At 42.1% G+C, this 13,491-nt stretch overlaps 1 protein-coding gene across 1 annotated transcript; it reads left to right on the forward strand.

The window, feature by feature from the left end:
- The first annotated feature begins 3,544 nt into the window (after nucleotides 1-3,544).
- LOC139635341 (dead end protein 1-like) lies at nucleotides 3,545-9,341 on the forward strand. Its single transcript, XM_071502545.1, has 5 exons — nucleotides 3,545-3,818; nucleotides 4,447-4,552; nucleotides 6,407-6,732; nucleotides 8,395-8,527; nucleotides 8,824-9,341. The coding sequence occupies exons 1-5, from the start codon at nucleotides 3,804-3,806 to the stop codon at nucleotides 9,117-9,119; spliced, it is 876 nt and encodes a 291-aa protein (XP_071358646.1). The 5' UTR covers nucleotides 3,545-3,803; the 3' UTR covers nucleotides 9,120-9,341.
- The last annotated feature ends 4,150 nt before the right edge of the window (nucleotides 9,342-13,491 follow it).

Here is a 13,491-nt window from a genome sequence, read left to right on the forward strand (position 1 = left end):
TCTGCTTATCTGGATGCTTTAAGAATGATTTGATGTCTCTGTGTGGAAAAAGTTGTCAACAGTGCTGCATTCATGTGCTCCATTTTAATGCTCCAAAAATGTGATGGTAGTAAAAAACAGAAAAGAAAAAAAAGAAAAAGAAAAATATCGAGGAGCAGGAGAGGAGGAATTTCACACAACAAACCACGGCTCTGTCTGCTTGATTAGGAGACATAAGAGATGATCTTGTTAATCTAGTGACATTTAAAGGTTTGATTAATCTACACAGCCATGGATAATTTTAATTTATGGAATTTTCTTGTACTGCTGCCATATGTTTGATTAAATATTTGCTCGTATAGCAGATGGGCACCCAAGGTATAATGCCCTTCTCTTTTTTTTTGTTTTGCAGCTTGTAGAACATAAAACACATTTATATGGATGAGGAAGCTGCAGGCATGCCTCAGTGGGCAAGCTGTAATTCTTGCCTTGCATGTGATTCACATGAGTAACACATAAGGCGAAGGCAGATGGCATCTGAGGGGCGAAAACAAAGGCCAAAAAACCTCTCTTGTCTTGTGCGTTTGCCTGCAGGTGCAGTAGATTCAACTACTGTCGAACAAGAAAAATGGAACTGACCTCTGAGTGTGTGAGGTTGGAAACACACACTCCACAAAGATGCACGATTAAAAAAAAAAAAGCTTTTCCTGTTATGACCATAGGGGGGCAGTGTTACGACACACACCCATCCTAAGTGATCCACAAGTGGCCCAACTTATCCAAGATCCTGCAGTGATTCCTCCTGCTCCCCAACTCTTTTTGGTGATGCTGCATGAATTCAGACATAATTGAATTCTATTCAGATAAGGTCTGGCAATATGAATGCAGCCACTTAACACAGATCAAAGGGTTGTTTGGGTTCAAACCAGGTGGGGACCCTCGAGACATCCTTTAGTTTAATTGCTTCTGTGCTGTAAATCACTGGAATGCCTCAAATATGCAAATTGATATGAGGCCACCGTGCGTCTGAACTTGCACGAGGCTCGCTTAATAGTCAAATTGCTATCACACTAAAAGTCTGCAGCTGCAGTTTTATCTCACAACGCTGTGAGTCGGAATAATAGGTAAACACCTGACCTGATTGTGCAAATATAGAAAATGCTGAGATTTGTATTGCTTGGGTTTTGTCTTTTTTTCCGGCCGAGGGACTATGACTCATTGTTTTGAAGAACATCTTAAAGTTAAATCCATGTTATAATATACTGATTGATTACAGGACCTAAAGCTTGCTGCACAGAATGCATGTAGTGTATGTAAAACATGTCCCTCCTGGAGGAAAACCTTCAGCTATGAACTATATTGTTTCTATACTGCAGTTCACTCCAGCTGTCGGTGTTAAACCAAGCCAATTTCAGAGGTTAGGCCTCACAGTTTTTAATTATTTTTAATCCCCGACCAAAGCTCTGCTGAAAAGCTGTCCGCTTTCGTCACGTCTTTCATCATAAATGAGAGTTTTTTCTTGCTTCCACAAGGTTGCAAAGAGGTAAACATGAAACAAAAATACCAAGGCAAGACAAAAAAAAATCCTGCAAATGAACGAGCAAGAGCAGGGAGAGGGTGCAAGAGGACGGTGTGTAGTACCATGAGGAAAGTTATGACTTCTTTGTACCTCAGAGAGCTGGACCGGGAGAGAAACCTGAGTAAAAGTTTGCCAACAGTTGGCAATGAACTCTTTGAAAGTTTAAAACCAACTCCATCTATTGATTGACCATAGTTACTGGCAGCATGGCAGCCGTTGCAGCAAGCGAGGCCAGTGTGCGAATAGGCTGTCTAGCACATCTCCTCCTAGCTGGCAGGAGGCACATCACGCATCAAAACAACTCAACAAAATACTGAGTGTGTGAGTGTTCAACCACAATGCCTAATCACCATACCTCAAGCAGAATAATTACCTCAACTGTCCATCACACCTCTGCAAACAATTTCATCAAGGCTCATCTGAATAAAAGCGCAGTCACAGCGGCTCAGGGCTGAGTCTTTAAATGGAGCTGGCATGTCTTGGACAGCTTGCATTATCATGGTTGGCCCTGGTGGGTGCCGGGTGTCTCCAAACCCCAAAAGAAGTAGTTGCTACTTGTCGGCCTGATATATACACTACAGCCCAGAGGAGACAGCTATTCACAGCGGCATTCTGGTCTGAACAGGCCACCTGTCTCATTACTGTGGCATCCAGAATTTATCACCGTACAATATCGTAATCAGTCGTTAGGGGAAATGAAGCTCTGTAACTTGTGAAATTAATTGGATCTGTTTGTAAAGTCCATTTAGCTAATTTCCTTCTTTGCTCCTCCTGCTTGTGTTTTTTGACCAATTAATTTATAATGGACCAGACTCACACAGTCCGCACGTCAGCTGCTGATACAATGTGTGAGAGTGCGCTGCTGAACAAGATAAATAACTTTATTCTCTTTGTACAATTATGGTCACAGTCAAAAACAAGGAGTAAAAATATTTTCATAAAATACTCATCCCTCTTATGGAAAGATGTGGACCCTGTCTTCAGAGCATTATACGACAAAATGTGACAAAGTGCATTTTTACAGTCTCATCTCTTGACTAATTAGTCTCTACTCAAGGTCCACTTACTTGCCTCTGGTGCTTTCAAACCCAATCACACGGTCCTCAAAAGGATAATGAAAATGCAGTCTGCCCATTAGTCATGGATATTCAAACTTGACAGTTTAGTCTTGAGCTTGGAGGCAGATTCTGACAAAACAAAGTCCCCTAAACCAGGCTGGATTACCAACTGAGCAAAGCAGGCGACTGGACCTAGACCCTGAGGGCCCCCCGAGGCCACAGGTTCTCTATGTCGCAATTACTTTGTCACAATTTCATCATGTGCAAATTTGGAAGTTGGAAATGTCAACAACGAAAACAGCACAAAGACTGAAATGTCAAGTTAAAGTGGCTCCTGCACTATACAATATAGTTTCAATACCTGTAATTTTTCAGTTGATACTTTGCTTGTATGATGCATATTCTGTTGATAATGTGACATACTGACAAACAGCAAACCTGGGGCAGGGTAGTGTTCAACTCAAGGAAAACTAGTTTGTTTCTGGGGCTCTGGGCACCGAGGGGTCGGTGGAACATGTGGGGTGGTTCAATAGGGCCCAGAGCAAATTTTTGCCCAAGTGCCCCCTTAGTGTGTAAATCCTTCCGTGCATTGGAGAAAATTGTTTGTTGTTCATCCTGAACTGGAAATATCTTCATCATATCCTCCTAAATATAAACTCATGAGCCATTCAATTGCTTAATGTTTCTGCTTTCTCTTAATTTGCAAACTTACGGGGCGGGTTATGGGACCAGAACAGTGACATTAAATTACAATCTTATTATCTTATTTTATTTCAATACTTCTTGCCTTGTGATGTGTTTTTCAATGTCAATCTTCAGATTTCTTATTCGTGTCCATCTTTTTTCTGTCACTACTTTTCATTTTCAGACAAACTCCTCATTGGCTTGATATATTTCCGGTTCAGCTGTAATGAAGCAGACGATTGGCTTATTGGTGAGGAGGGGCGGGACATGTGTCGTACAGCCGCACTGTTTGGCGTTACAGATTTCTCCATCCAGGATTCTTTACTTTGCGAATTTATCTCCTCCCTTGTAGCATCTCCGGTGTGTCCTGACCCTGCAGCTGGAGGTGGGAGGCGGCGTGATTGACAGGGATGCTCCTCAGCCATTCATATCTCACTCCATAGTTGGTCCCACATTTTGCCGCCTTTGCCAAAGTCCCGCCGAAGCAATTACCCACCGTCACCATGAACGCACCCGCAGTGAGTACAGTTAACTGACACCTCACTTCTGCACTTTCCCTCAGGTAAACTAATTAGTGCAGGACTTTCACTTGAAACTGAGTTTTGTTTTTTTTTTTACATTGTTGCATTTTTACTTGATGAAGCTTCATGAGCTTCAAGAAATTGGAGAAAAAGCAAATAGAAACATTTGTATATTACAAATTAAACATCAGTGGGAGGAAAATTGTGACTGTATTTCTGTGCATCAAATGTATTAATATCAGTCAAGTTAAATTTAAGTAGTAAACTGGGTGGCATAGCATAAAAAACTATTCATTTTTATTGAGTAACAGCCTAATAACTTATTAACTGCGGCAGTGCTGAGACGATTTTTTAATGATGTCCCCTTTTGAGAACAATAGGCACAGATGAGGCTGTGATACACACAAAAACACATTGCCAGCTTGTAAAGACATAAATAATGACAATAACCAAAAGCCATGGTGAAGTTTAGTTTCATGCCCCAATACTAACATATAACCTCACTGTCGTTGGTATACGTGATCAGGAATGACTGGGCCACAACAGGGGTATAAGATTTTATCCAGATTCTCTCCCGTTGGGTGTAGCGCTGGTGTCACTGAGGAAATGTTGTTTTTCCTGTCAGGTGCTGAACCTTGAGCGGGTACAGGCGCTGGAAACCTGGCTGAGAACAACCGATATAAAGCTGACTCAAGTAAACGGCCAGAGGAAGTATGGAGGTCCACCTGAGGGTGAGGGAGGCTGCTGCTGAGCGCTGACTCACTGCAATACTGCAGAGTCAGACCTTATTACACTGTAATAAGATTACAGTGCCATTAGCTAGAAACTAAAAGATACAAATATGTGGAAATCAGGACTGCAACTAAAGATAAGTTTAGTCATCAGTTATTTATATTATTATATTTAATCATTAATTATTGAGTCTTTCAGTGGCAGAAAACAGTGACAGATGGCAATAACAAATTCCCATTTTTAGATGACTTGTTTTGTCCAAAGTTTTGACCCAAAACATTTGTAGTCATTAAAAAAACCAAAACTCTTCGTCAATATGCAGAGATATATCCTGTAAACATGGTGGTGCTGTCGCTGCAGTAGACACTGAATACCTAAATAATAAGAAACTGTTCTAGGTGTTATTCCCCTTTTTGGTGTAATGTCAGATTCACCAAACCATTTTTAGTTTTTCCTTATTAAGTTAGGACTTTGGAAACAGTACATGACATTTACCTCATGTACTTGTCAAAGTAAAAGTCATAAAAATGTCACTGCTTGTAATCCCCCAGAATTCATAGCTATGCATCTGTATCAGCTATAAGGAATTCACACATTGTTCATTCTATTATTATTTTACACCTGTGTTGTTCGTGTTCTTTTACCATTATTAGACTTAAGCCATTATTTATTGACTCAACTATGAACAGTGACTTCTGACTTCTGCAATTCTGTAAAAAGTTTGAGTTGTTTTGGCCTAAAGTACAACGACTGTGTTTGTTGCAACAAAAGAGTTTCAATGTGCAAAACTCTTAATGAAAAGAGACAAACTGACTCAGTGAATTCTTACCTTTAAAAATGAAATGCTGTGTCCTTGCACGCAAAGTGCAAAACATAAAATCACACGGTCCGTCCTCAGAATACAACCACCTCATATTAACACAAGGTCCAATGGCTATTATTAAGTTAGTGTACACATCATGTTTGTAGTGTTTGCCCAGGTGAAAAGTAACGTGAATGTCATTCACTTCACCACCACTGTATTGTATTTGAATTGAATGGCAGGAGTGGGAAGAAAAAGCAAAAACAAACTGAACTTCTTTTCACTCGGTTACTCTCATTACTGCAGCTTACTGAACTGTGGATGATAAAACTCGCACATGATTGAAATGTGGAGGGTCACGTCACAATCATCATTTTTTTTATCTTGCATGAGTGCTGATTGACTGTAAGGTCAGGCTGTATATATTATTTACAGTAATAAATAATATTCAAAAAGACAAAATGAAAGTTTAAATTCAAGTTTTATCCTGAGTTCTGCACCTTTATTCTCTCAGGAAGTCACGTATCATCTTGAGGAAATTGACCATTGCAGACTTGTTTTAAAATGAGGATTTGTTCGTCTGACGGCATCAATAACAAATCTTTTTAAAATGCAACAATGTTTAAAGTTCAGAGATGAACATGCACATTGTTGCTGTTTTCATTTTGTGTGAGATTTTGAGGCCAAAATGAAGCATTTTGTGTTCAGAATTTTGTATAGTGAAACTTAATAAGCTGAGACAGCAAAGTATTTTACATTTACACTGGGTAAATGTAAAATACTTTGCTGTCTTTTGATGCTGGCTCACAGCTCTGTCAGGCAGTGGCTCCACAGACAATGCTTGTCTTGTAGTAAAATCATTGAATTGTTGGTGTTTTCTCTTCAGGGGGATTTTTGCAGAGAACAAAAAGATCAAATAACTTCAGCCTCGTGCTTTAACGTTAGTTTGACAAAGTAGCAAGTAAAGTGGTTTCATTTTTCACTTGACCTAATGATACGATGTGATCGAACGATGTTATCCACTCCCATTTCCTGTCCACTCTGCTCTCAGGGTGGGACGGCCCCACCCCAGGAGCCCGGTGTGAGGTCTTCATCAGCCAGATCCCGCGGGACGCCTACGAGGACCTGCTGATCCCGCTGTTCAGCTCTGTGGGGCCGCTCTGGGAGTTTAGGCTCATGATGAACTTCAGCGGGCAGAACCGCGGCTTCGCCTACGCCAAATACAGCTCGTCGAGTGTAGCTGCTGACGCCATCCGCCTGCTGCACGGCTTCATGTTGGCGCCCGGCTTCCGCCTCAGTGTCTGTCACAGTACAGAGAAGAGACACCTCTGTATTGAAGGCCTGCCGGCCACCACCAGGCAGGAGGACCTACTCCAGGTACAGTGGCACTTTGTGGTAGCATGACAGGAACGTACACTGAGCAGCCAGTTGATAAGGAACACCTACCTAAACCTAATCCAGTCTCATACAGAAGTCCTGCAATAAACCCTCCCTCCTTGGGTTCCCAACCTTTTCCAGCTCACTTCCCACTGGAAAAGCAAAAGTTTTCCTTTTTTTGGAGATTTTCAACATTTGAACAGTTTTTAAAGATCATTTCATTTTAAAACTTTTAAAAACATTTTCATTAAATTAAAAAAAAAAAATAATTCCATCTTTTCACCAAAATTGTACTGTTTAGCAAATGATTTGTCGGCCCACTTGCGATACCTTTCTGGCCCACAGGTTGGGAACCACTGTCACACTTCAGATACATGTCTAAAATCATCTGTTGCACAGTGCTTTGTAGTTATTGTTTCAAGTGCGACTTGTTTGTCATGAGGCTCCTGAACGAATCAGGGCTCAGTATTTCTGCCGCCTCATCACGCAGGCAGAATAGTTGGTCAAATAGAAACGTCTGACGATGTCCTCGCTGCTGTTCCACAGTATTGTTAGCACACCACAAAGCATCAGCCATCATTTTCCTCTTGTGTCATTTAGTGCCGCTGGTCAGCAGGTTTGACTGATTGTTACCATGGAAACGCTTGTCAGCAGATGTTGCTGATTGTTGCCATGGACACACAGCTCACATGCCGCGTTCACATCATATCACTTGAACCATAATTACGAGCAGCCGAGTGAAAAAAAGATACGACTTGTAATTCAGAGTCAGAGATATTGGCATTTCCTGACAGCAGCGATATCTCCCACGGAAGAACAGGCGTGTAAACAAACCGCAGGCAGAATCAAAATAAAACCCATTATTAACAATGGTACAGTGCACTCAGCTCATTTGTATAGGAGCAATATGCTGTTTGTTTGTACCTGGTTTCTTTTGATAACAAACTGCTGCAAATATGTAACATGACAACAGAAGGAAATCATCTCAATTGTAACGTTAGCGCTCAGGCTAACCACCTGGAACTGCGAGGATGCGCCATCAGTTCAGTCACGTAGGGGACAGCACGAGCCTTTGACTGTCCAAATCGCATTAGTCTCATAAAGAACAACATTAAGACTGACCTAACACTAGAGACCAGTCTAAAATATTCTTGAGACCAGCCTTTAACGTTCTGGTGCCACCTCAAGATGAGCTTTTGTTTCACTAACACTCAGTCCTGAAAAATGGATCCTGGGGATTTCTCTCCATATCTGTCTTCTAGGACAAATGACTCACACTTCATATTAGAATTCAAACCCTTTTATGAGTTTAGGTTTAAGCTAAAGGACAGTTGAGTTGTTAGCATGTGAACAAACAACAGCTACACTGCAGATTGTGTAACACATCATTGTAACTGTTGGTTTCTCCTGCGCCCGCCCACACTCTCCTCTAATGTCACCATCTTTTTTATCTGAAATCTCTAAAAAACAACCTTTTCACTGTTCAGCCCTCTGTGTCCTGCATGTCTGGACCAGCTTTGTGACACACTCCCCTGGCCTCCTCTGCTGAGCCGATGACATTTAACCTGCCAAGCTCTGCAGCTCCTGGGCAGTGCTGTTAAAGGCCACTTAAGGCTTTGTGGATAGATGTCGTGTAAAAGTTATTCTCATCTCTGTTTGCAGGTGCTGCGTGCGCTGGCAGAGGGGGTGGAGAGAGTGTCTCTGAAGACCGGGCCTGGTATAGAGGGGGTGTCAGCTATAGTAGCCTTCTCATCCCACCACAGTGCTTCTATGGCCAAGAAGATCCTAATGGGCGGTAGGTGAACTCCTGACAAATGGTATCAGCTGATTGCTGCCCCAACCTCTTATATAATGAGGGATTCATTTGGTCTTTTTTTTTTTTTTTAGGACATTTTCACAATGATCAAAAAAAATATGTCACTTTTAGAGTGGTTATTACTGTAGGCTTTGTCTCATCCACACTTATTATTTTCTGTGGCTTTTCTCCACGGATGGTACAGAAAGGAGACACTGCCATTTTTAATCCCACCTGACAAGTTCTTTAACAGCTGTGGTCTTTACTGTTGTACACCCTCTTCCTTTTGTGTCCAGCATTCAAGAAGCAGTTTGCACTGATCGTCTCAATCAAGTGGCAGTCGACGGTGAAGCCGAGCCCGGGCAAACCCCTGCCTCCACGGAAACCTTCAAAGAGCCTCCCGGCGTCACCCCCGAAGCCGCCGTGCCACATCCTGAGTCCTCCACCGCCCTCAGTCCTGCCTACTCGTTCGACTCGCCATCCATCAATCCCCCCTGGTTTCTGCAGAGCAGTGGGAGGACCCACTGCCCCCCGCAGCCTCACCCTCCCTGCTCCTCAGCCTCCTCCCGTCCCTCTTCGCAGGGGCATCTAGTGTCTGCAGCAGCCGACTGCGGCTCTGCAGTAGGCCTCCTCCTTCTATCACTGGATCACTGTGGTACTGGAGAAAGCTTCAAAACCTGATGATTCTGAATGAAGTTCTGCAGCTAAGTGGATTTCAGGAGGTTCGTCCTGGACGTTCATCACAGATGGAAGTTGAAATGTTAACATGCACGTTTTATGTTTGAATAAAGTATTCTGCTGTTCCTGTTCTAAATGTGTTTTATGAGCACATCAGGTAACAATGTTTTCCGTAAAATAGCAGTGTCTGCATTGAAAACACAGCTTATTTCTATTCTACTGTGCAGAGTTTTCTTTAGTGATTTCAGAGTGGACTCTGAAAAGAGAACAAGCATTTTTCACTGTATTTGTTTTCTATAAATCGTCATTCAGTATTCAGCTTTCAAATGTATGGTGTTTGAAAACCACAGTGCACTGCAAGAACTCCTTTATTTGTTGATGCTGGTAGCAGTTAGCGATAGTAGTAGTGGAAGCTTCGTGATGAATAGAAGCTGACATCATTCTCCCCGGTGTTAGAAAATGCTTGTGGAGGAAAAATAGGACATTGTAGTGGTATTGGGGACACAGTTTACTCAAGACAAAACCAGATTCTCTCCAGGCCCAGAGGGTATATGCTAGAGTCAGATTGCACCAGTCTAAGATTTGAATTAGAGGCATTAGGTTTGTTAATGTTAGTTTCAAGACACCAACATCATCTGCTGTGATGATTAATTCGGGAAGGGTAATTTCACTGAACTTCTCCTGTGCTTCACTTGCTGCTGTAAATGCAGCTCCTCCGTGAGTCGGCCCGACACGTCCTGATTTATGTCTTCCTGTTTCCTGCGAATTAACGTGAAAAATGACAAATGAACACAGCAGAATTTGACTCCTGCCAACGGAGTGAAGTTGTACAGCGAGTCCAAACATCCACCTGTGGTCCTCGGAGACAGCTTGTGCTTATAAAACCTGGTTCTTACTCTTGTTGTGATCGTAGGCTGACTTTCGCTGGAAGTCGAGGCTTTTCTTTGGAGCCTGACGTAAGAATACTGAAGATGTGTTTGCACTTTCATAAGTGAGCAGGTTTCTCAAGTGAAGATCAAAATCGTCACCTGATGCTCATAATGCACAAAGCTAAGTGGGAAGCTAAGCAACACTACTCACTTGACTTTTACCTAAATCTAAATTTACCCTTTATAATCACTCATTAAATGTCAGTTAATGTTAATATCTTAAGCTTACAGGTCTTTCAGGCTTTTAAGGGGATTGTGTTCTCTAGTGTAGGTTTAGAAACCTTTAAAAGTTTAGGCTGTTTGGAGCTAATGATGATGTTTCATTGATGATCACCCAAAGCTGGTAAGGATTTTGTGTTTTGCTCAAGGGTACTTCGGCAATGTGGATCCTTGAGAGCCTCTGGGTTTTAAACGCAGCTGCCACTGACTTCTGTCTAATTACTAGAACAAAGTTGGATATGTATACTTCATTTCCCGGGTAATCACTGCACTGCTCATACTTCACCGTGCGTTGGCGGGACCCTGCATGTTAATGGAAGGCGCTTATGGAGTTGTGATGAGAGGCAAACACATGGGCAGAGCCGTAACATCTGTCACTGTGATCATGACCGATGCATGAATTGGAGTTCGCGATTTCCACTTACCATCATCAGCTGCTCATGAGTAATGAGGGTGTGTTTACCGGGCCTCATCACCGGCGCCTTCGTATTAACACACCCCAGAGAGGGAGTTGTCACGACTTGAGCCAGAGGCACTAAAACAGACTGGGCCAAAGAGTTGGGTGCATGCAGTAAGGACATGAAAAAGCTCTGACTCTTATGAATGCAATGAGAGATGTTTCCTCTTTTTCCCGGGAAGTGTTGTCTTATTCCAGGGAACTCCAGTAAGTTGGCCAAAGAAGACTTCTTGCATCAATGGATTGTGTATCTGGTGTAGACATCAGTATAATAGCAGTGTGGCTCTATTTCTTTGGTGGTATCTGTACCTTTTCACTCAGGTATAAGTGAATAAAATTTTGATCTTGCACTTGAAATATCAGAAATATGTCAGACGCCATACTGTAGATGGTGCTCCTTTTTTATCCTGATTCAGTTTCATGACATATGGCTGGCTGAAAATACTTCAGACTGATGAAAACTTGACATCTTGACAGTTGGAGACTTTGAAGTTTTGATGGAAAAAAGTCTTGCCTTTTTAATGTTTTATTCAGACAGATTCTCCATATCCTCAAAAGGATATGAAGGAAAAATATTATTGGTCAATAGGCACATGTCACCTGGCAATCTGGGAAACAGCTTGGAGCGGTTCAGTATGCAGTATGTAAAATGTTTTTTCACCAGTAACAACATCCGGTGTTCGAGAGTTTTTAATTTTAAATGTATCTATCAGCTTATTGGAGGGGTGTGTACTTTTTCAACAAGCAGCAGATTTTGTGGACCACATATGAAGTCACTCCAAGTGGATGAAAAAAGACAGAAACTTCCCTGGACTGACGCAAAGTGAGGCGAAGAAGCAGCCATGCAAGTTAAAAATGTTTAAACTTGCTCAACCTACTTGATGATAGTACAGAGATGAGTAAAAAACAAGAGGGACTGGATGGAATTAAGAGAAAGAAGTGAGGTTCCTGGTGAGTTCGGAGCTCAGTTGGAGTCTGAGCTGTTAAGCTATTCAAGCAAACAAATATAGACTGTAAAAACAGTTATATATTCCTCTGTGTCCTTTCTGGGGCCCTGGCCATGCAGAGCTGCATGCATGCCATGAAAAATAAAACAGACTTGAGACTCTGCATCTGCATCATTCGCTATCTGGCACCTGTGCCTCTTGTGGCAGCTTCCTCGGCCTCAGGGGACAAAAACTCTCCTGCACCTGGTTCACAGAACAAAGCTGCTGCCCTGTGAGACATCATGAATGAAAGATGGAGAGCAGGAGGCCCAGGCTGAACCCTGGCAAATGAGGTCAGCTCCAGGTCTGTGGGGGGGGGGGATGTTGGGGTTGATGTTGTGTATTTTTATTTGTGTGAGCTAGCAGACTGAGGTGGGAGGTGAGTCCGGGGGCGGTGGATTGAGGTGTTCGCTCTTGGCCCTTGAAATAGAGATCTGTGCAACACATCAAAGCATCTTCAGTCCAGACCAGAGACAGCTAATGGCAGGATCAGACCGTGGCCGTCTGCTGATGATGCAGCACTTCACTGAAAACAGTGGCGCGGAGGGTCCCACTCACAAAAAGGTTGCACTGCCTTACAGTGTATGGTAGGGCTTGTACCATTGGGAGTTAGCACAGACAAGATGAGAATCTATCTTCAGATATTGCTGTGTTCATATCAGGCAGCTGAGTGGGGAAAAAAAAACAGTTCATGGCAAACACAAAGCAGTGGGAGATCTGATACCTGCAACTTGCCAAATAACCTACACAATAAAAGCATCTTGAGTTCTTCATTAAACTTAATTCCTTCAATATCAGCTCTTGTTTTACTTCTATTTCCATCACTTCTTTTCTTCTGCTGAAGTTAGCATGCTAACCAGCTAGCTCTGGCCCAGTCAGCCAGTCTCGTCACTTAGGCGTCCAGTCTGCCCTGAATAAACAGCGCTGCTTAGAAGGCGTATTATAACCTTTTTCTTGTAATCACAATGAGGGTAGAAGCTTTTGGCAAGACTGGTAAGTAAGCAGCTGTTAATGCTTACGTCGGCTATGTAGCAATGGCAAAACTTACAAATAGCCCCTTAAATGTTTATGGTTACGCTTTTGACTGGAACTGTTTTAGGTGTGTTTTTATAAATGTCATAGATTTGTACAGTGGTTACATTAATACTAATGGTAATCCTACAACTTTAGAATGAAACTTTGTTTTCTTGTAGTCAGAAATGAGAAACGCGGGTAAGAAAGAATGCCGGTGTGTATATATGTATAGATATACTGCTGAGAATCGTTAGAGCAGAATGAATGATACAAATATCCGTTACATGCCCTCACTTGAAATCCAATTTAACCAATCGACCTTGTCAATATTATTGATAAAAAGGCATGTTTCATTAAAACCATATCAAACTGGAATGTCAGTCAGCGCATACCTCCACCAAGGCCAAACAATCCTACACATCTGTAGGTTTTTACATAAAAGATCCATACATTATTTCCTGAGAAATTGATGAAAGTGTCAAAAAAAAAAAAGAAAAAAAAAAAAAAAGCCTGATCGTGCAATGTTAAGGAACGTGATAAAAAGCTCCTGGACCCACCCCTATAGCTTGATTAGCACCAAAATGTAATGAGTTCGTCACTGACCCCCACCCCATCCCTACACCAAGTTTGGTGCAAATCCGTTTAATGCTTTTTGCGTAATCCTAATGATAAACAAACAAA

This window comes from Trachinotus anak, unplaced genomic scaffold (genome assembly GCF_046630095.1).
Source record: "Trachinotus anak isolate AG129_WGS33_773 ecotype Australia unplaced genomic scaffold, CSIRO_AGI_Tana_v1 ptg000018l, whole genome shotgun sequence".
Taxonomy (NCBI): Eukaryota; Metazoa; Chordata; class Actinopteri; order Carangiformes; family Carangidae; genus Trachinotus; species Trachinotus anak.

Excerpts from the sequence above, each read along its gene's own strand:
- LOC139635341 (XM_071502545.1), top strand. Across the intron at positions 4,553-6,406 it reads GTATGGAGGTCCACCTGAGG|GGTGGGACGGCCCCACCCCA; the intron begins GTGAGGGAGGCT and ends CTCTGCTCTCAG. Across the intron at positions 8,528-8,823 it reads CAAGAAGATCCTAATGGGCG|CATTCAAGAAGCAGTTTGCA; the intron begins GTAGGTGAACTC and ends TTTTGTGTCCAG.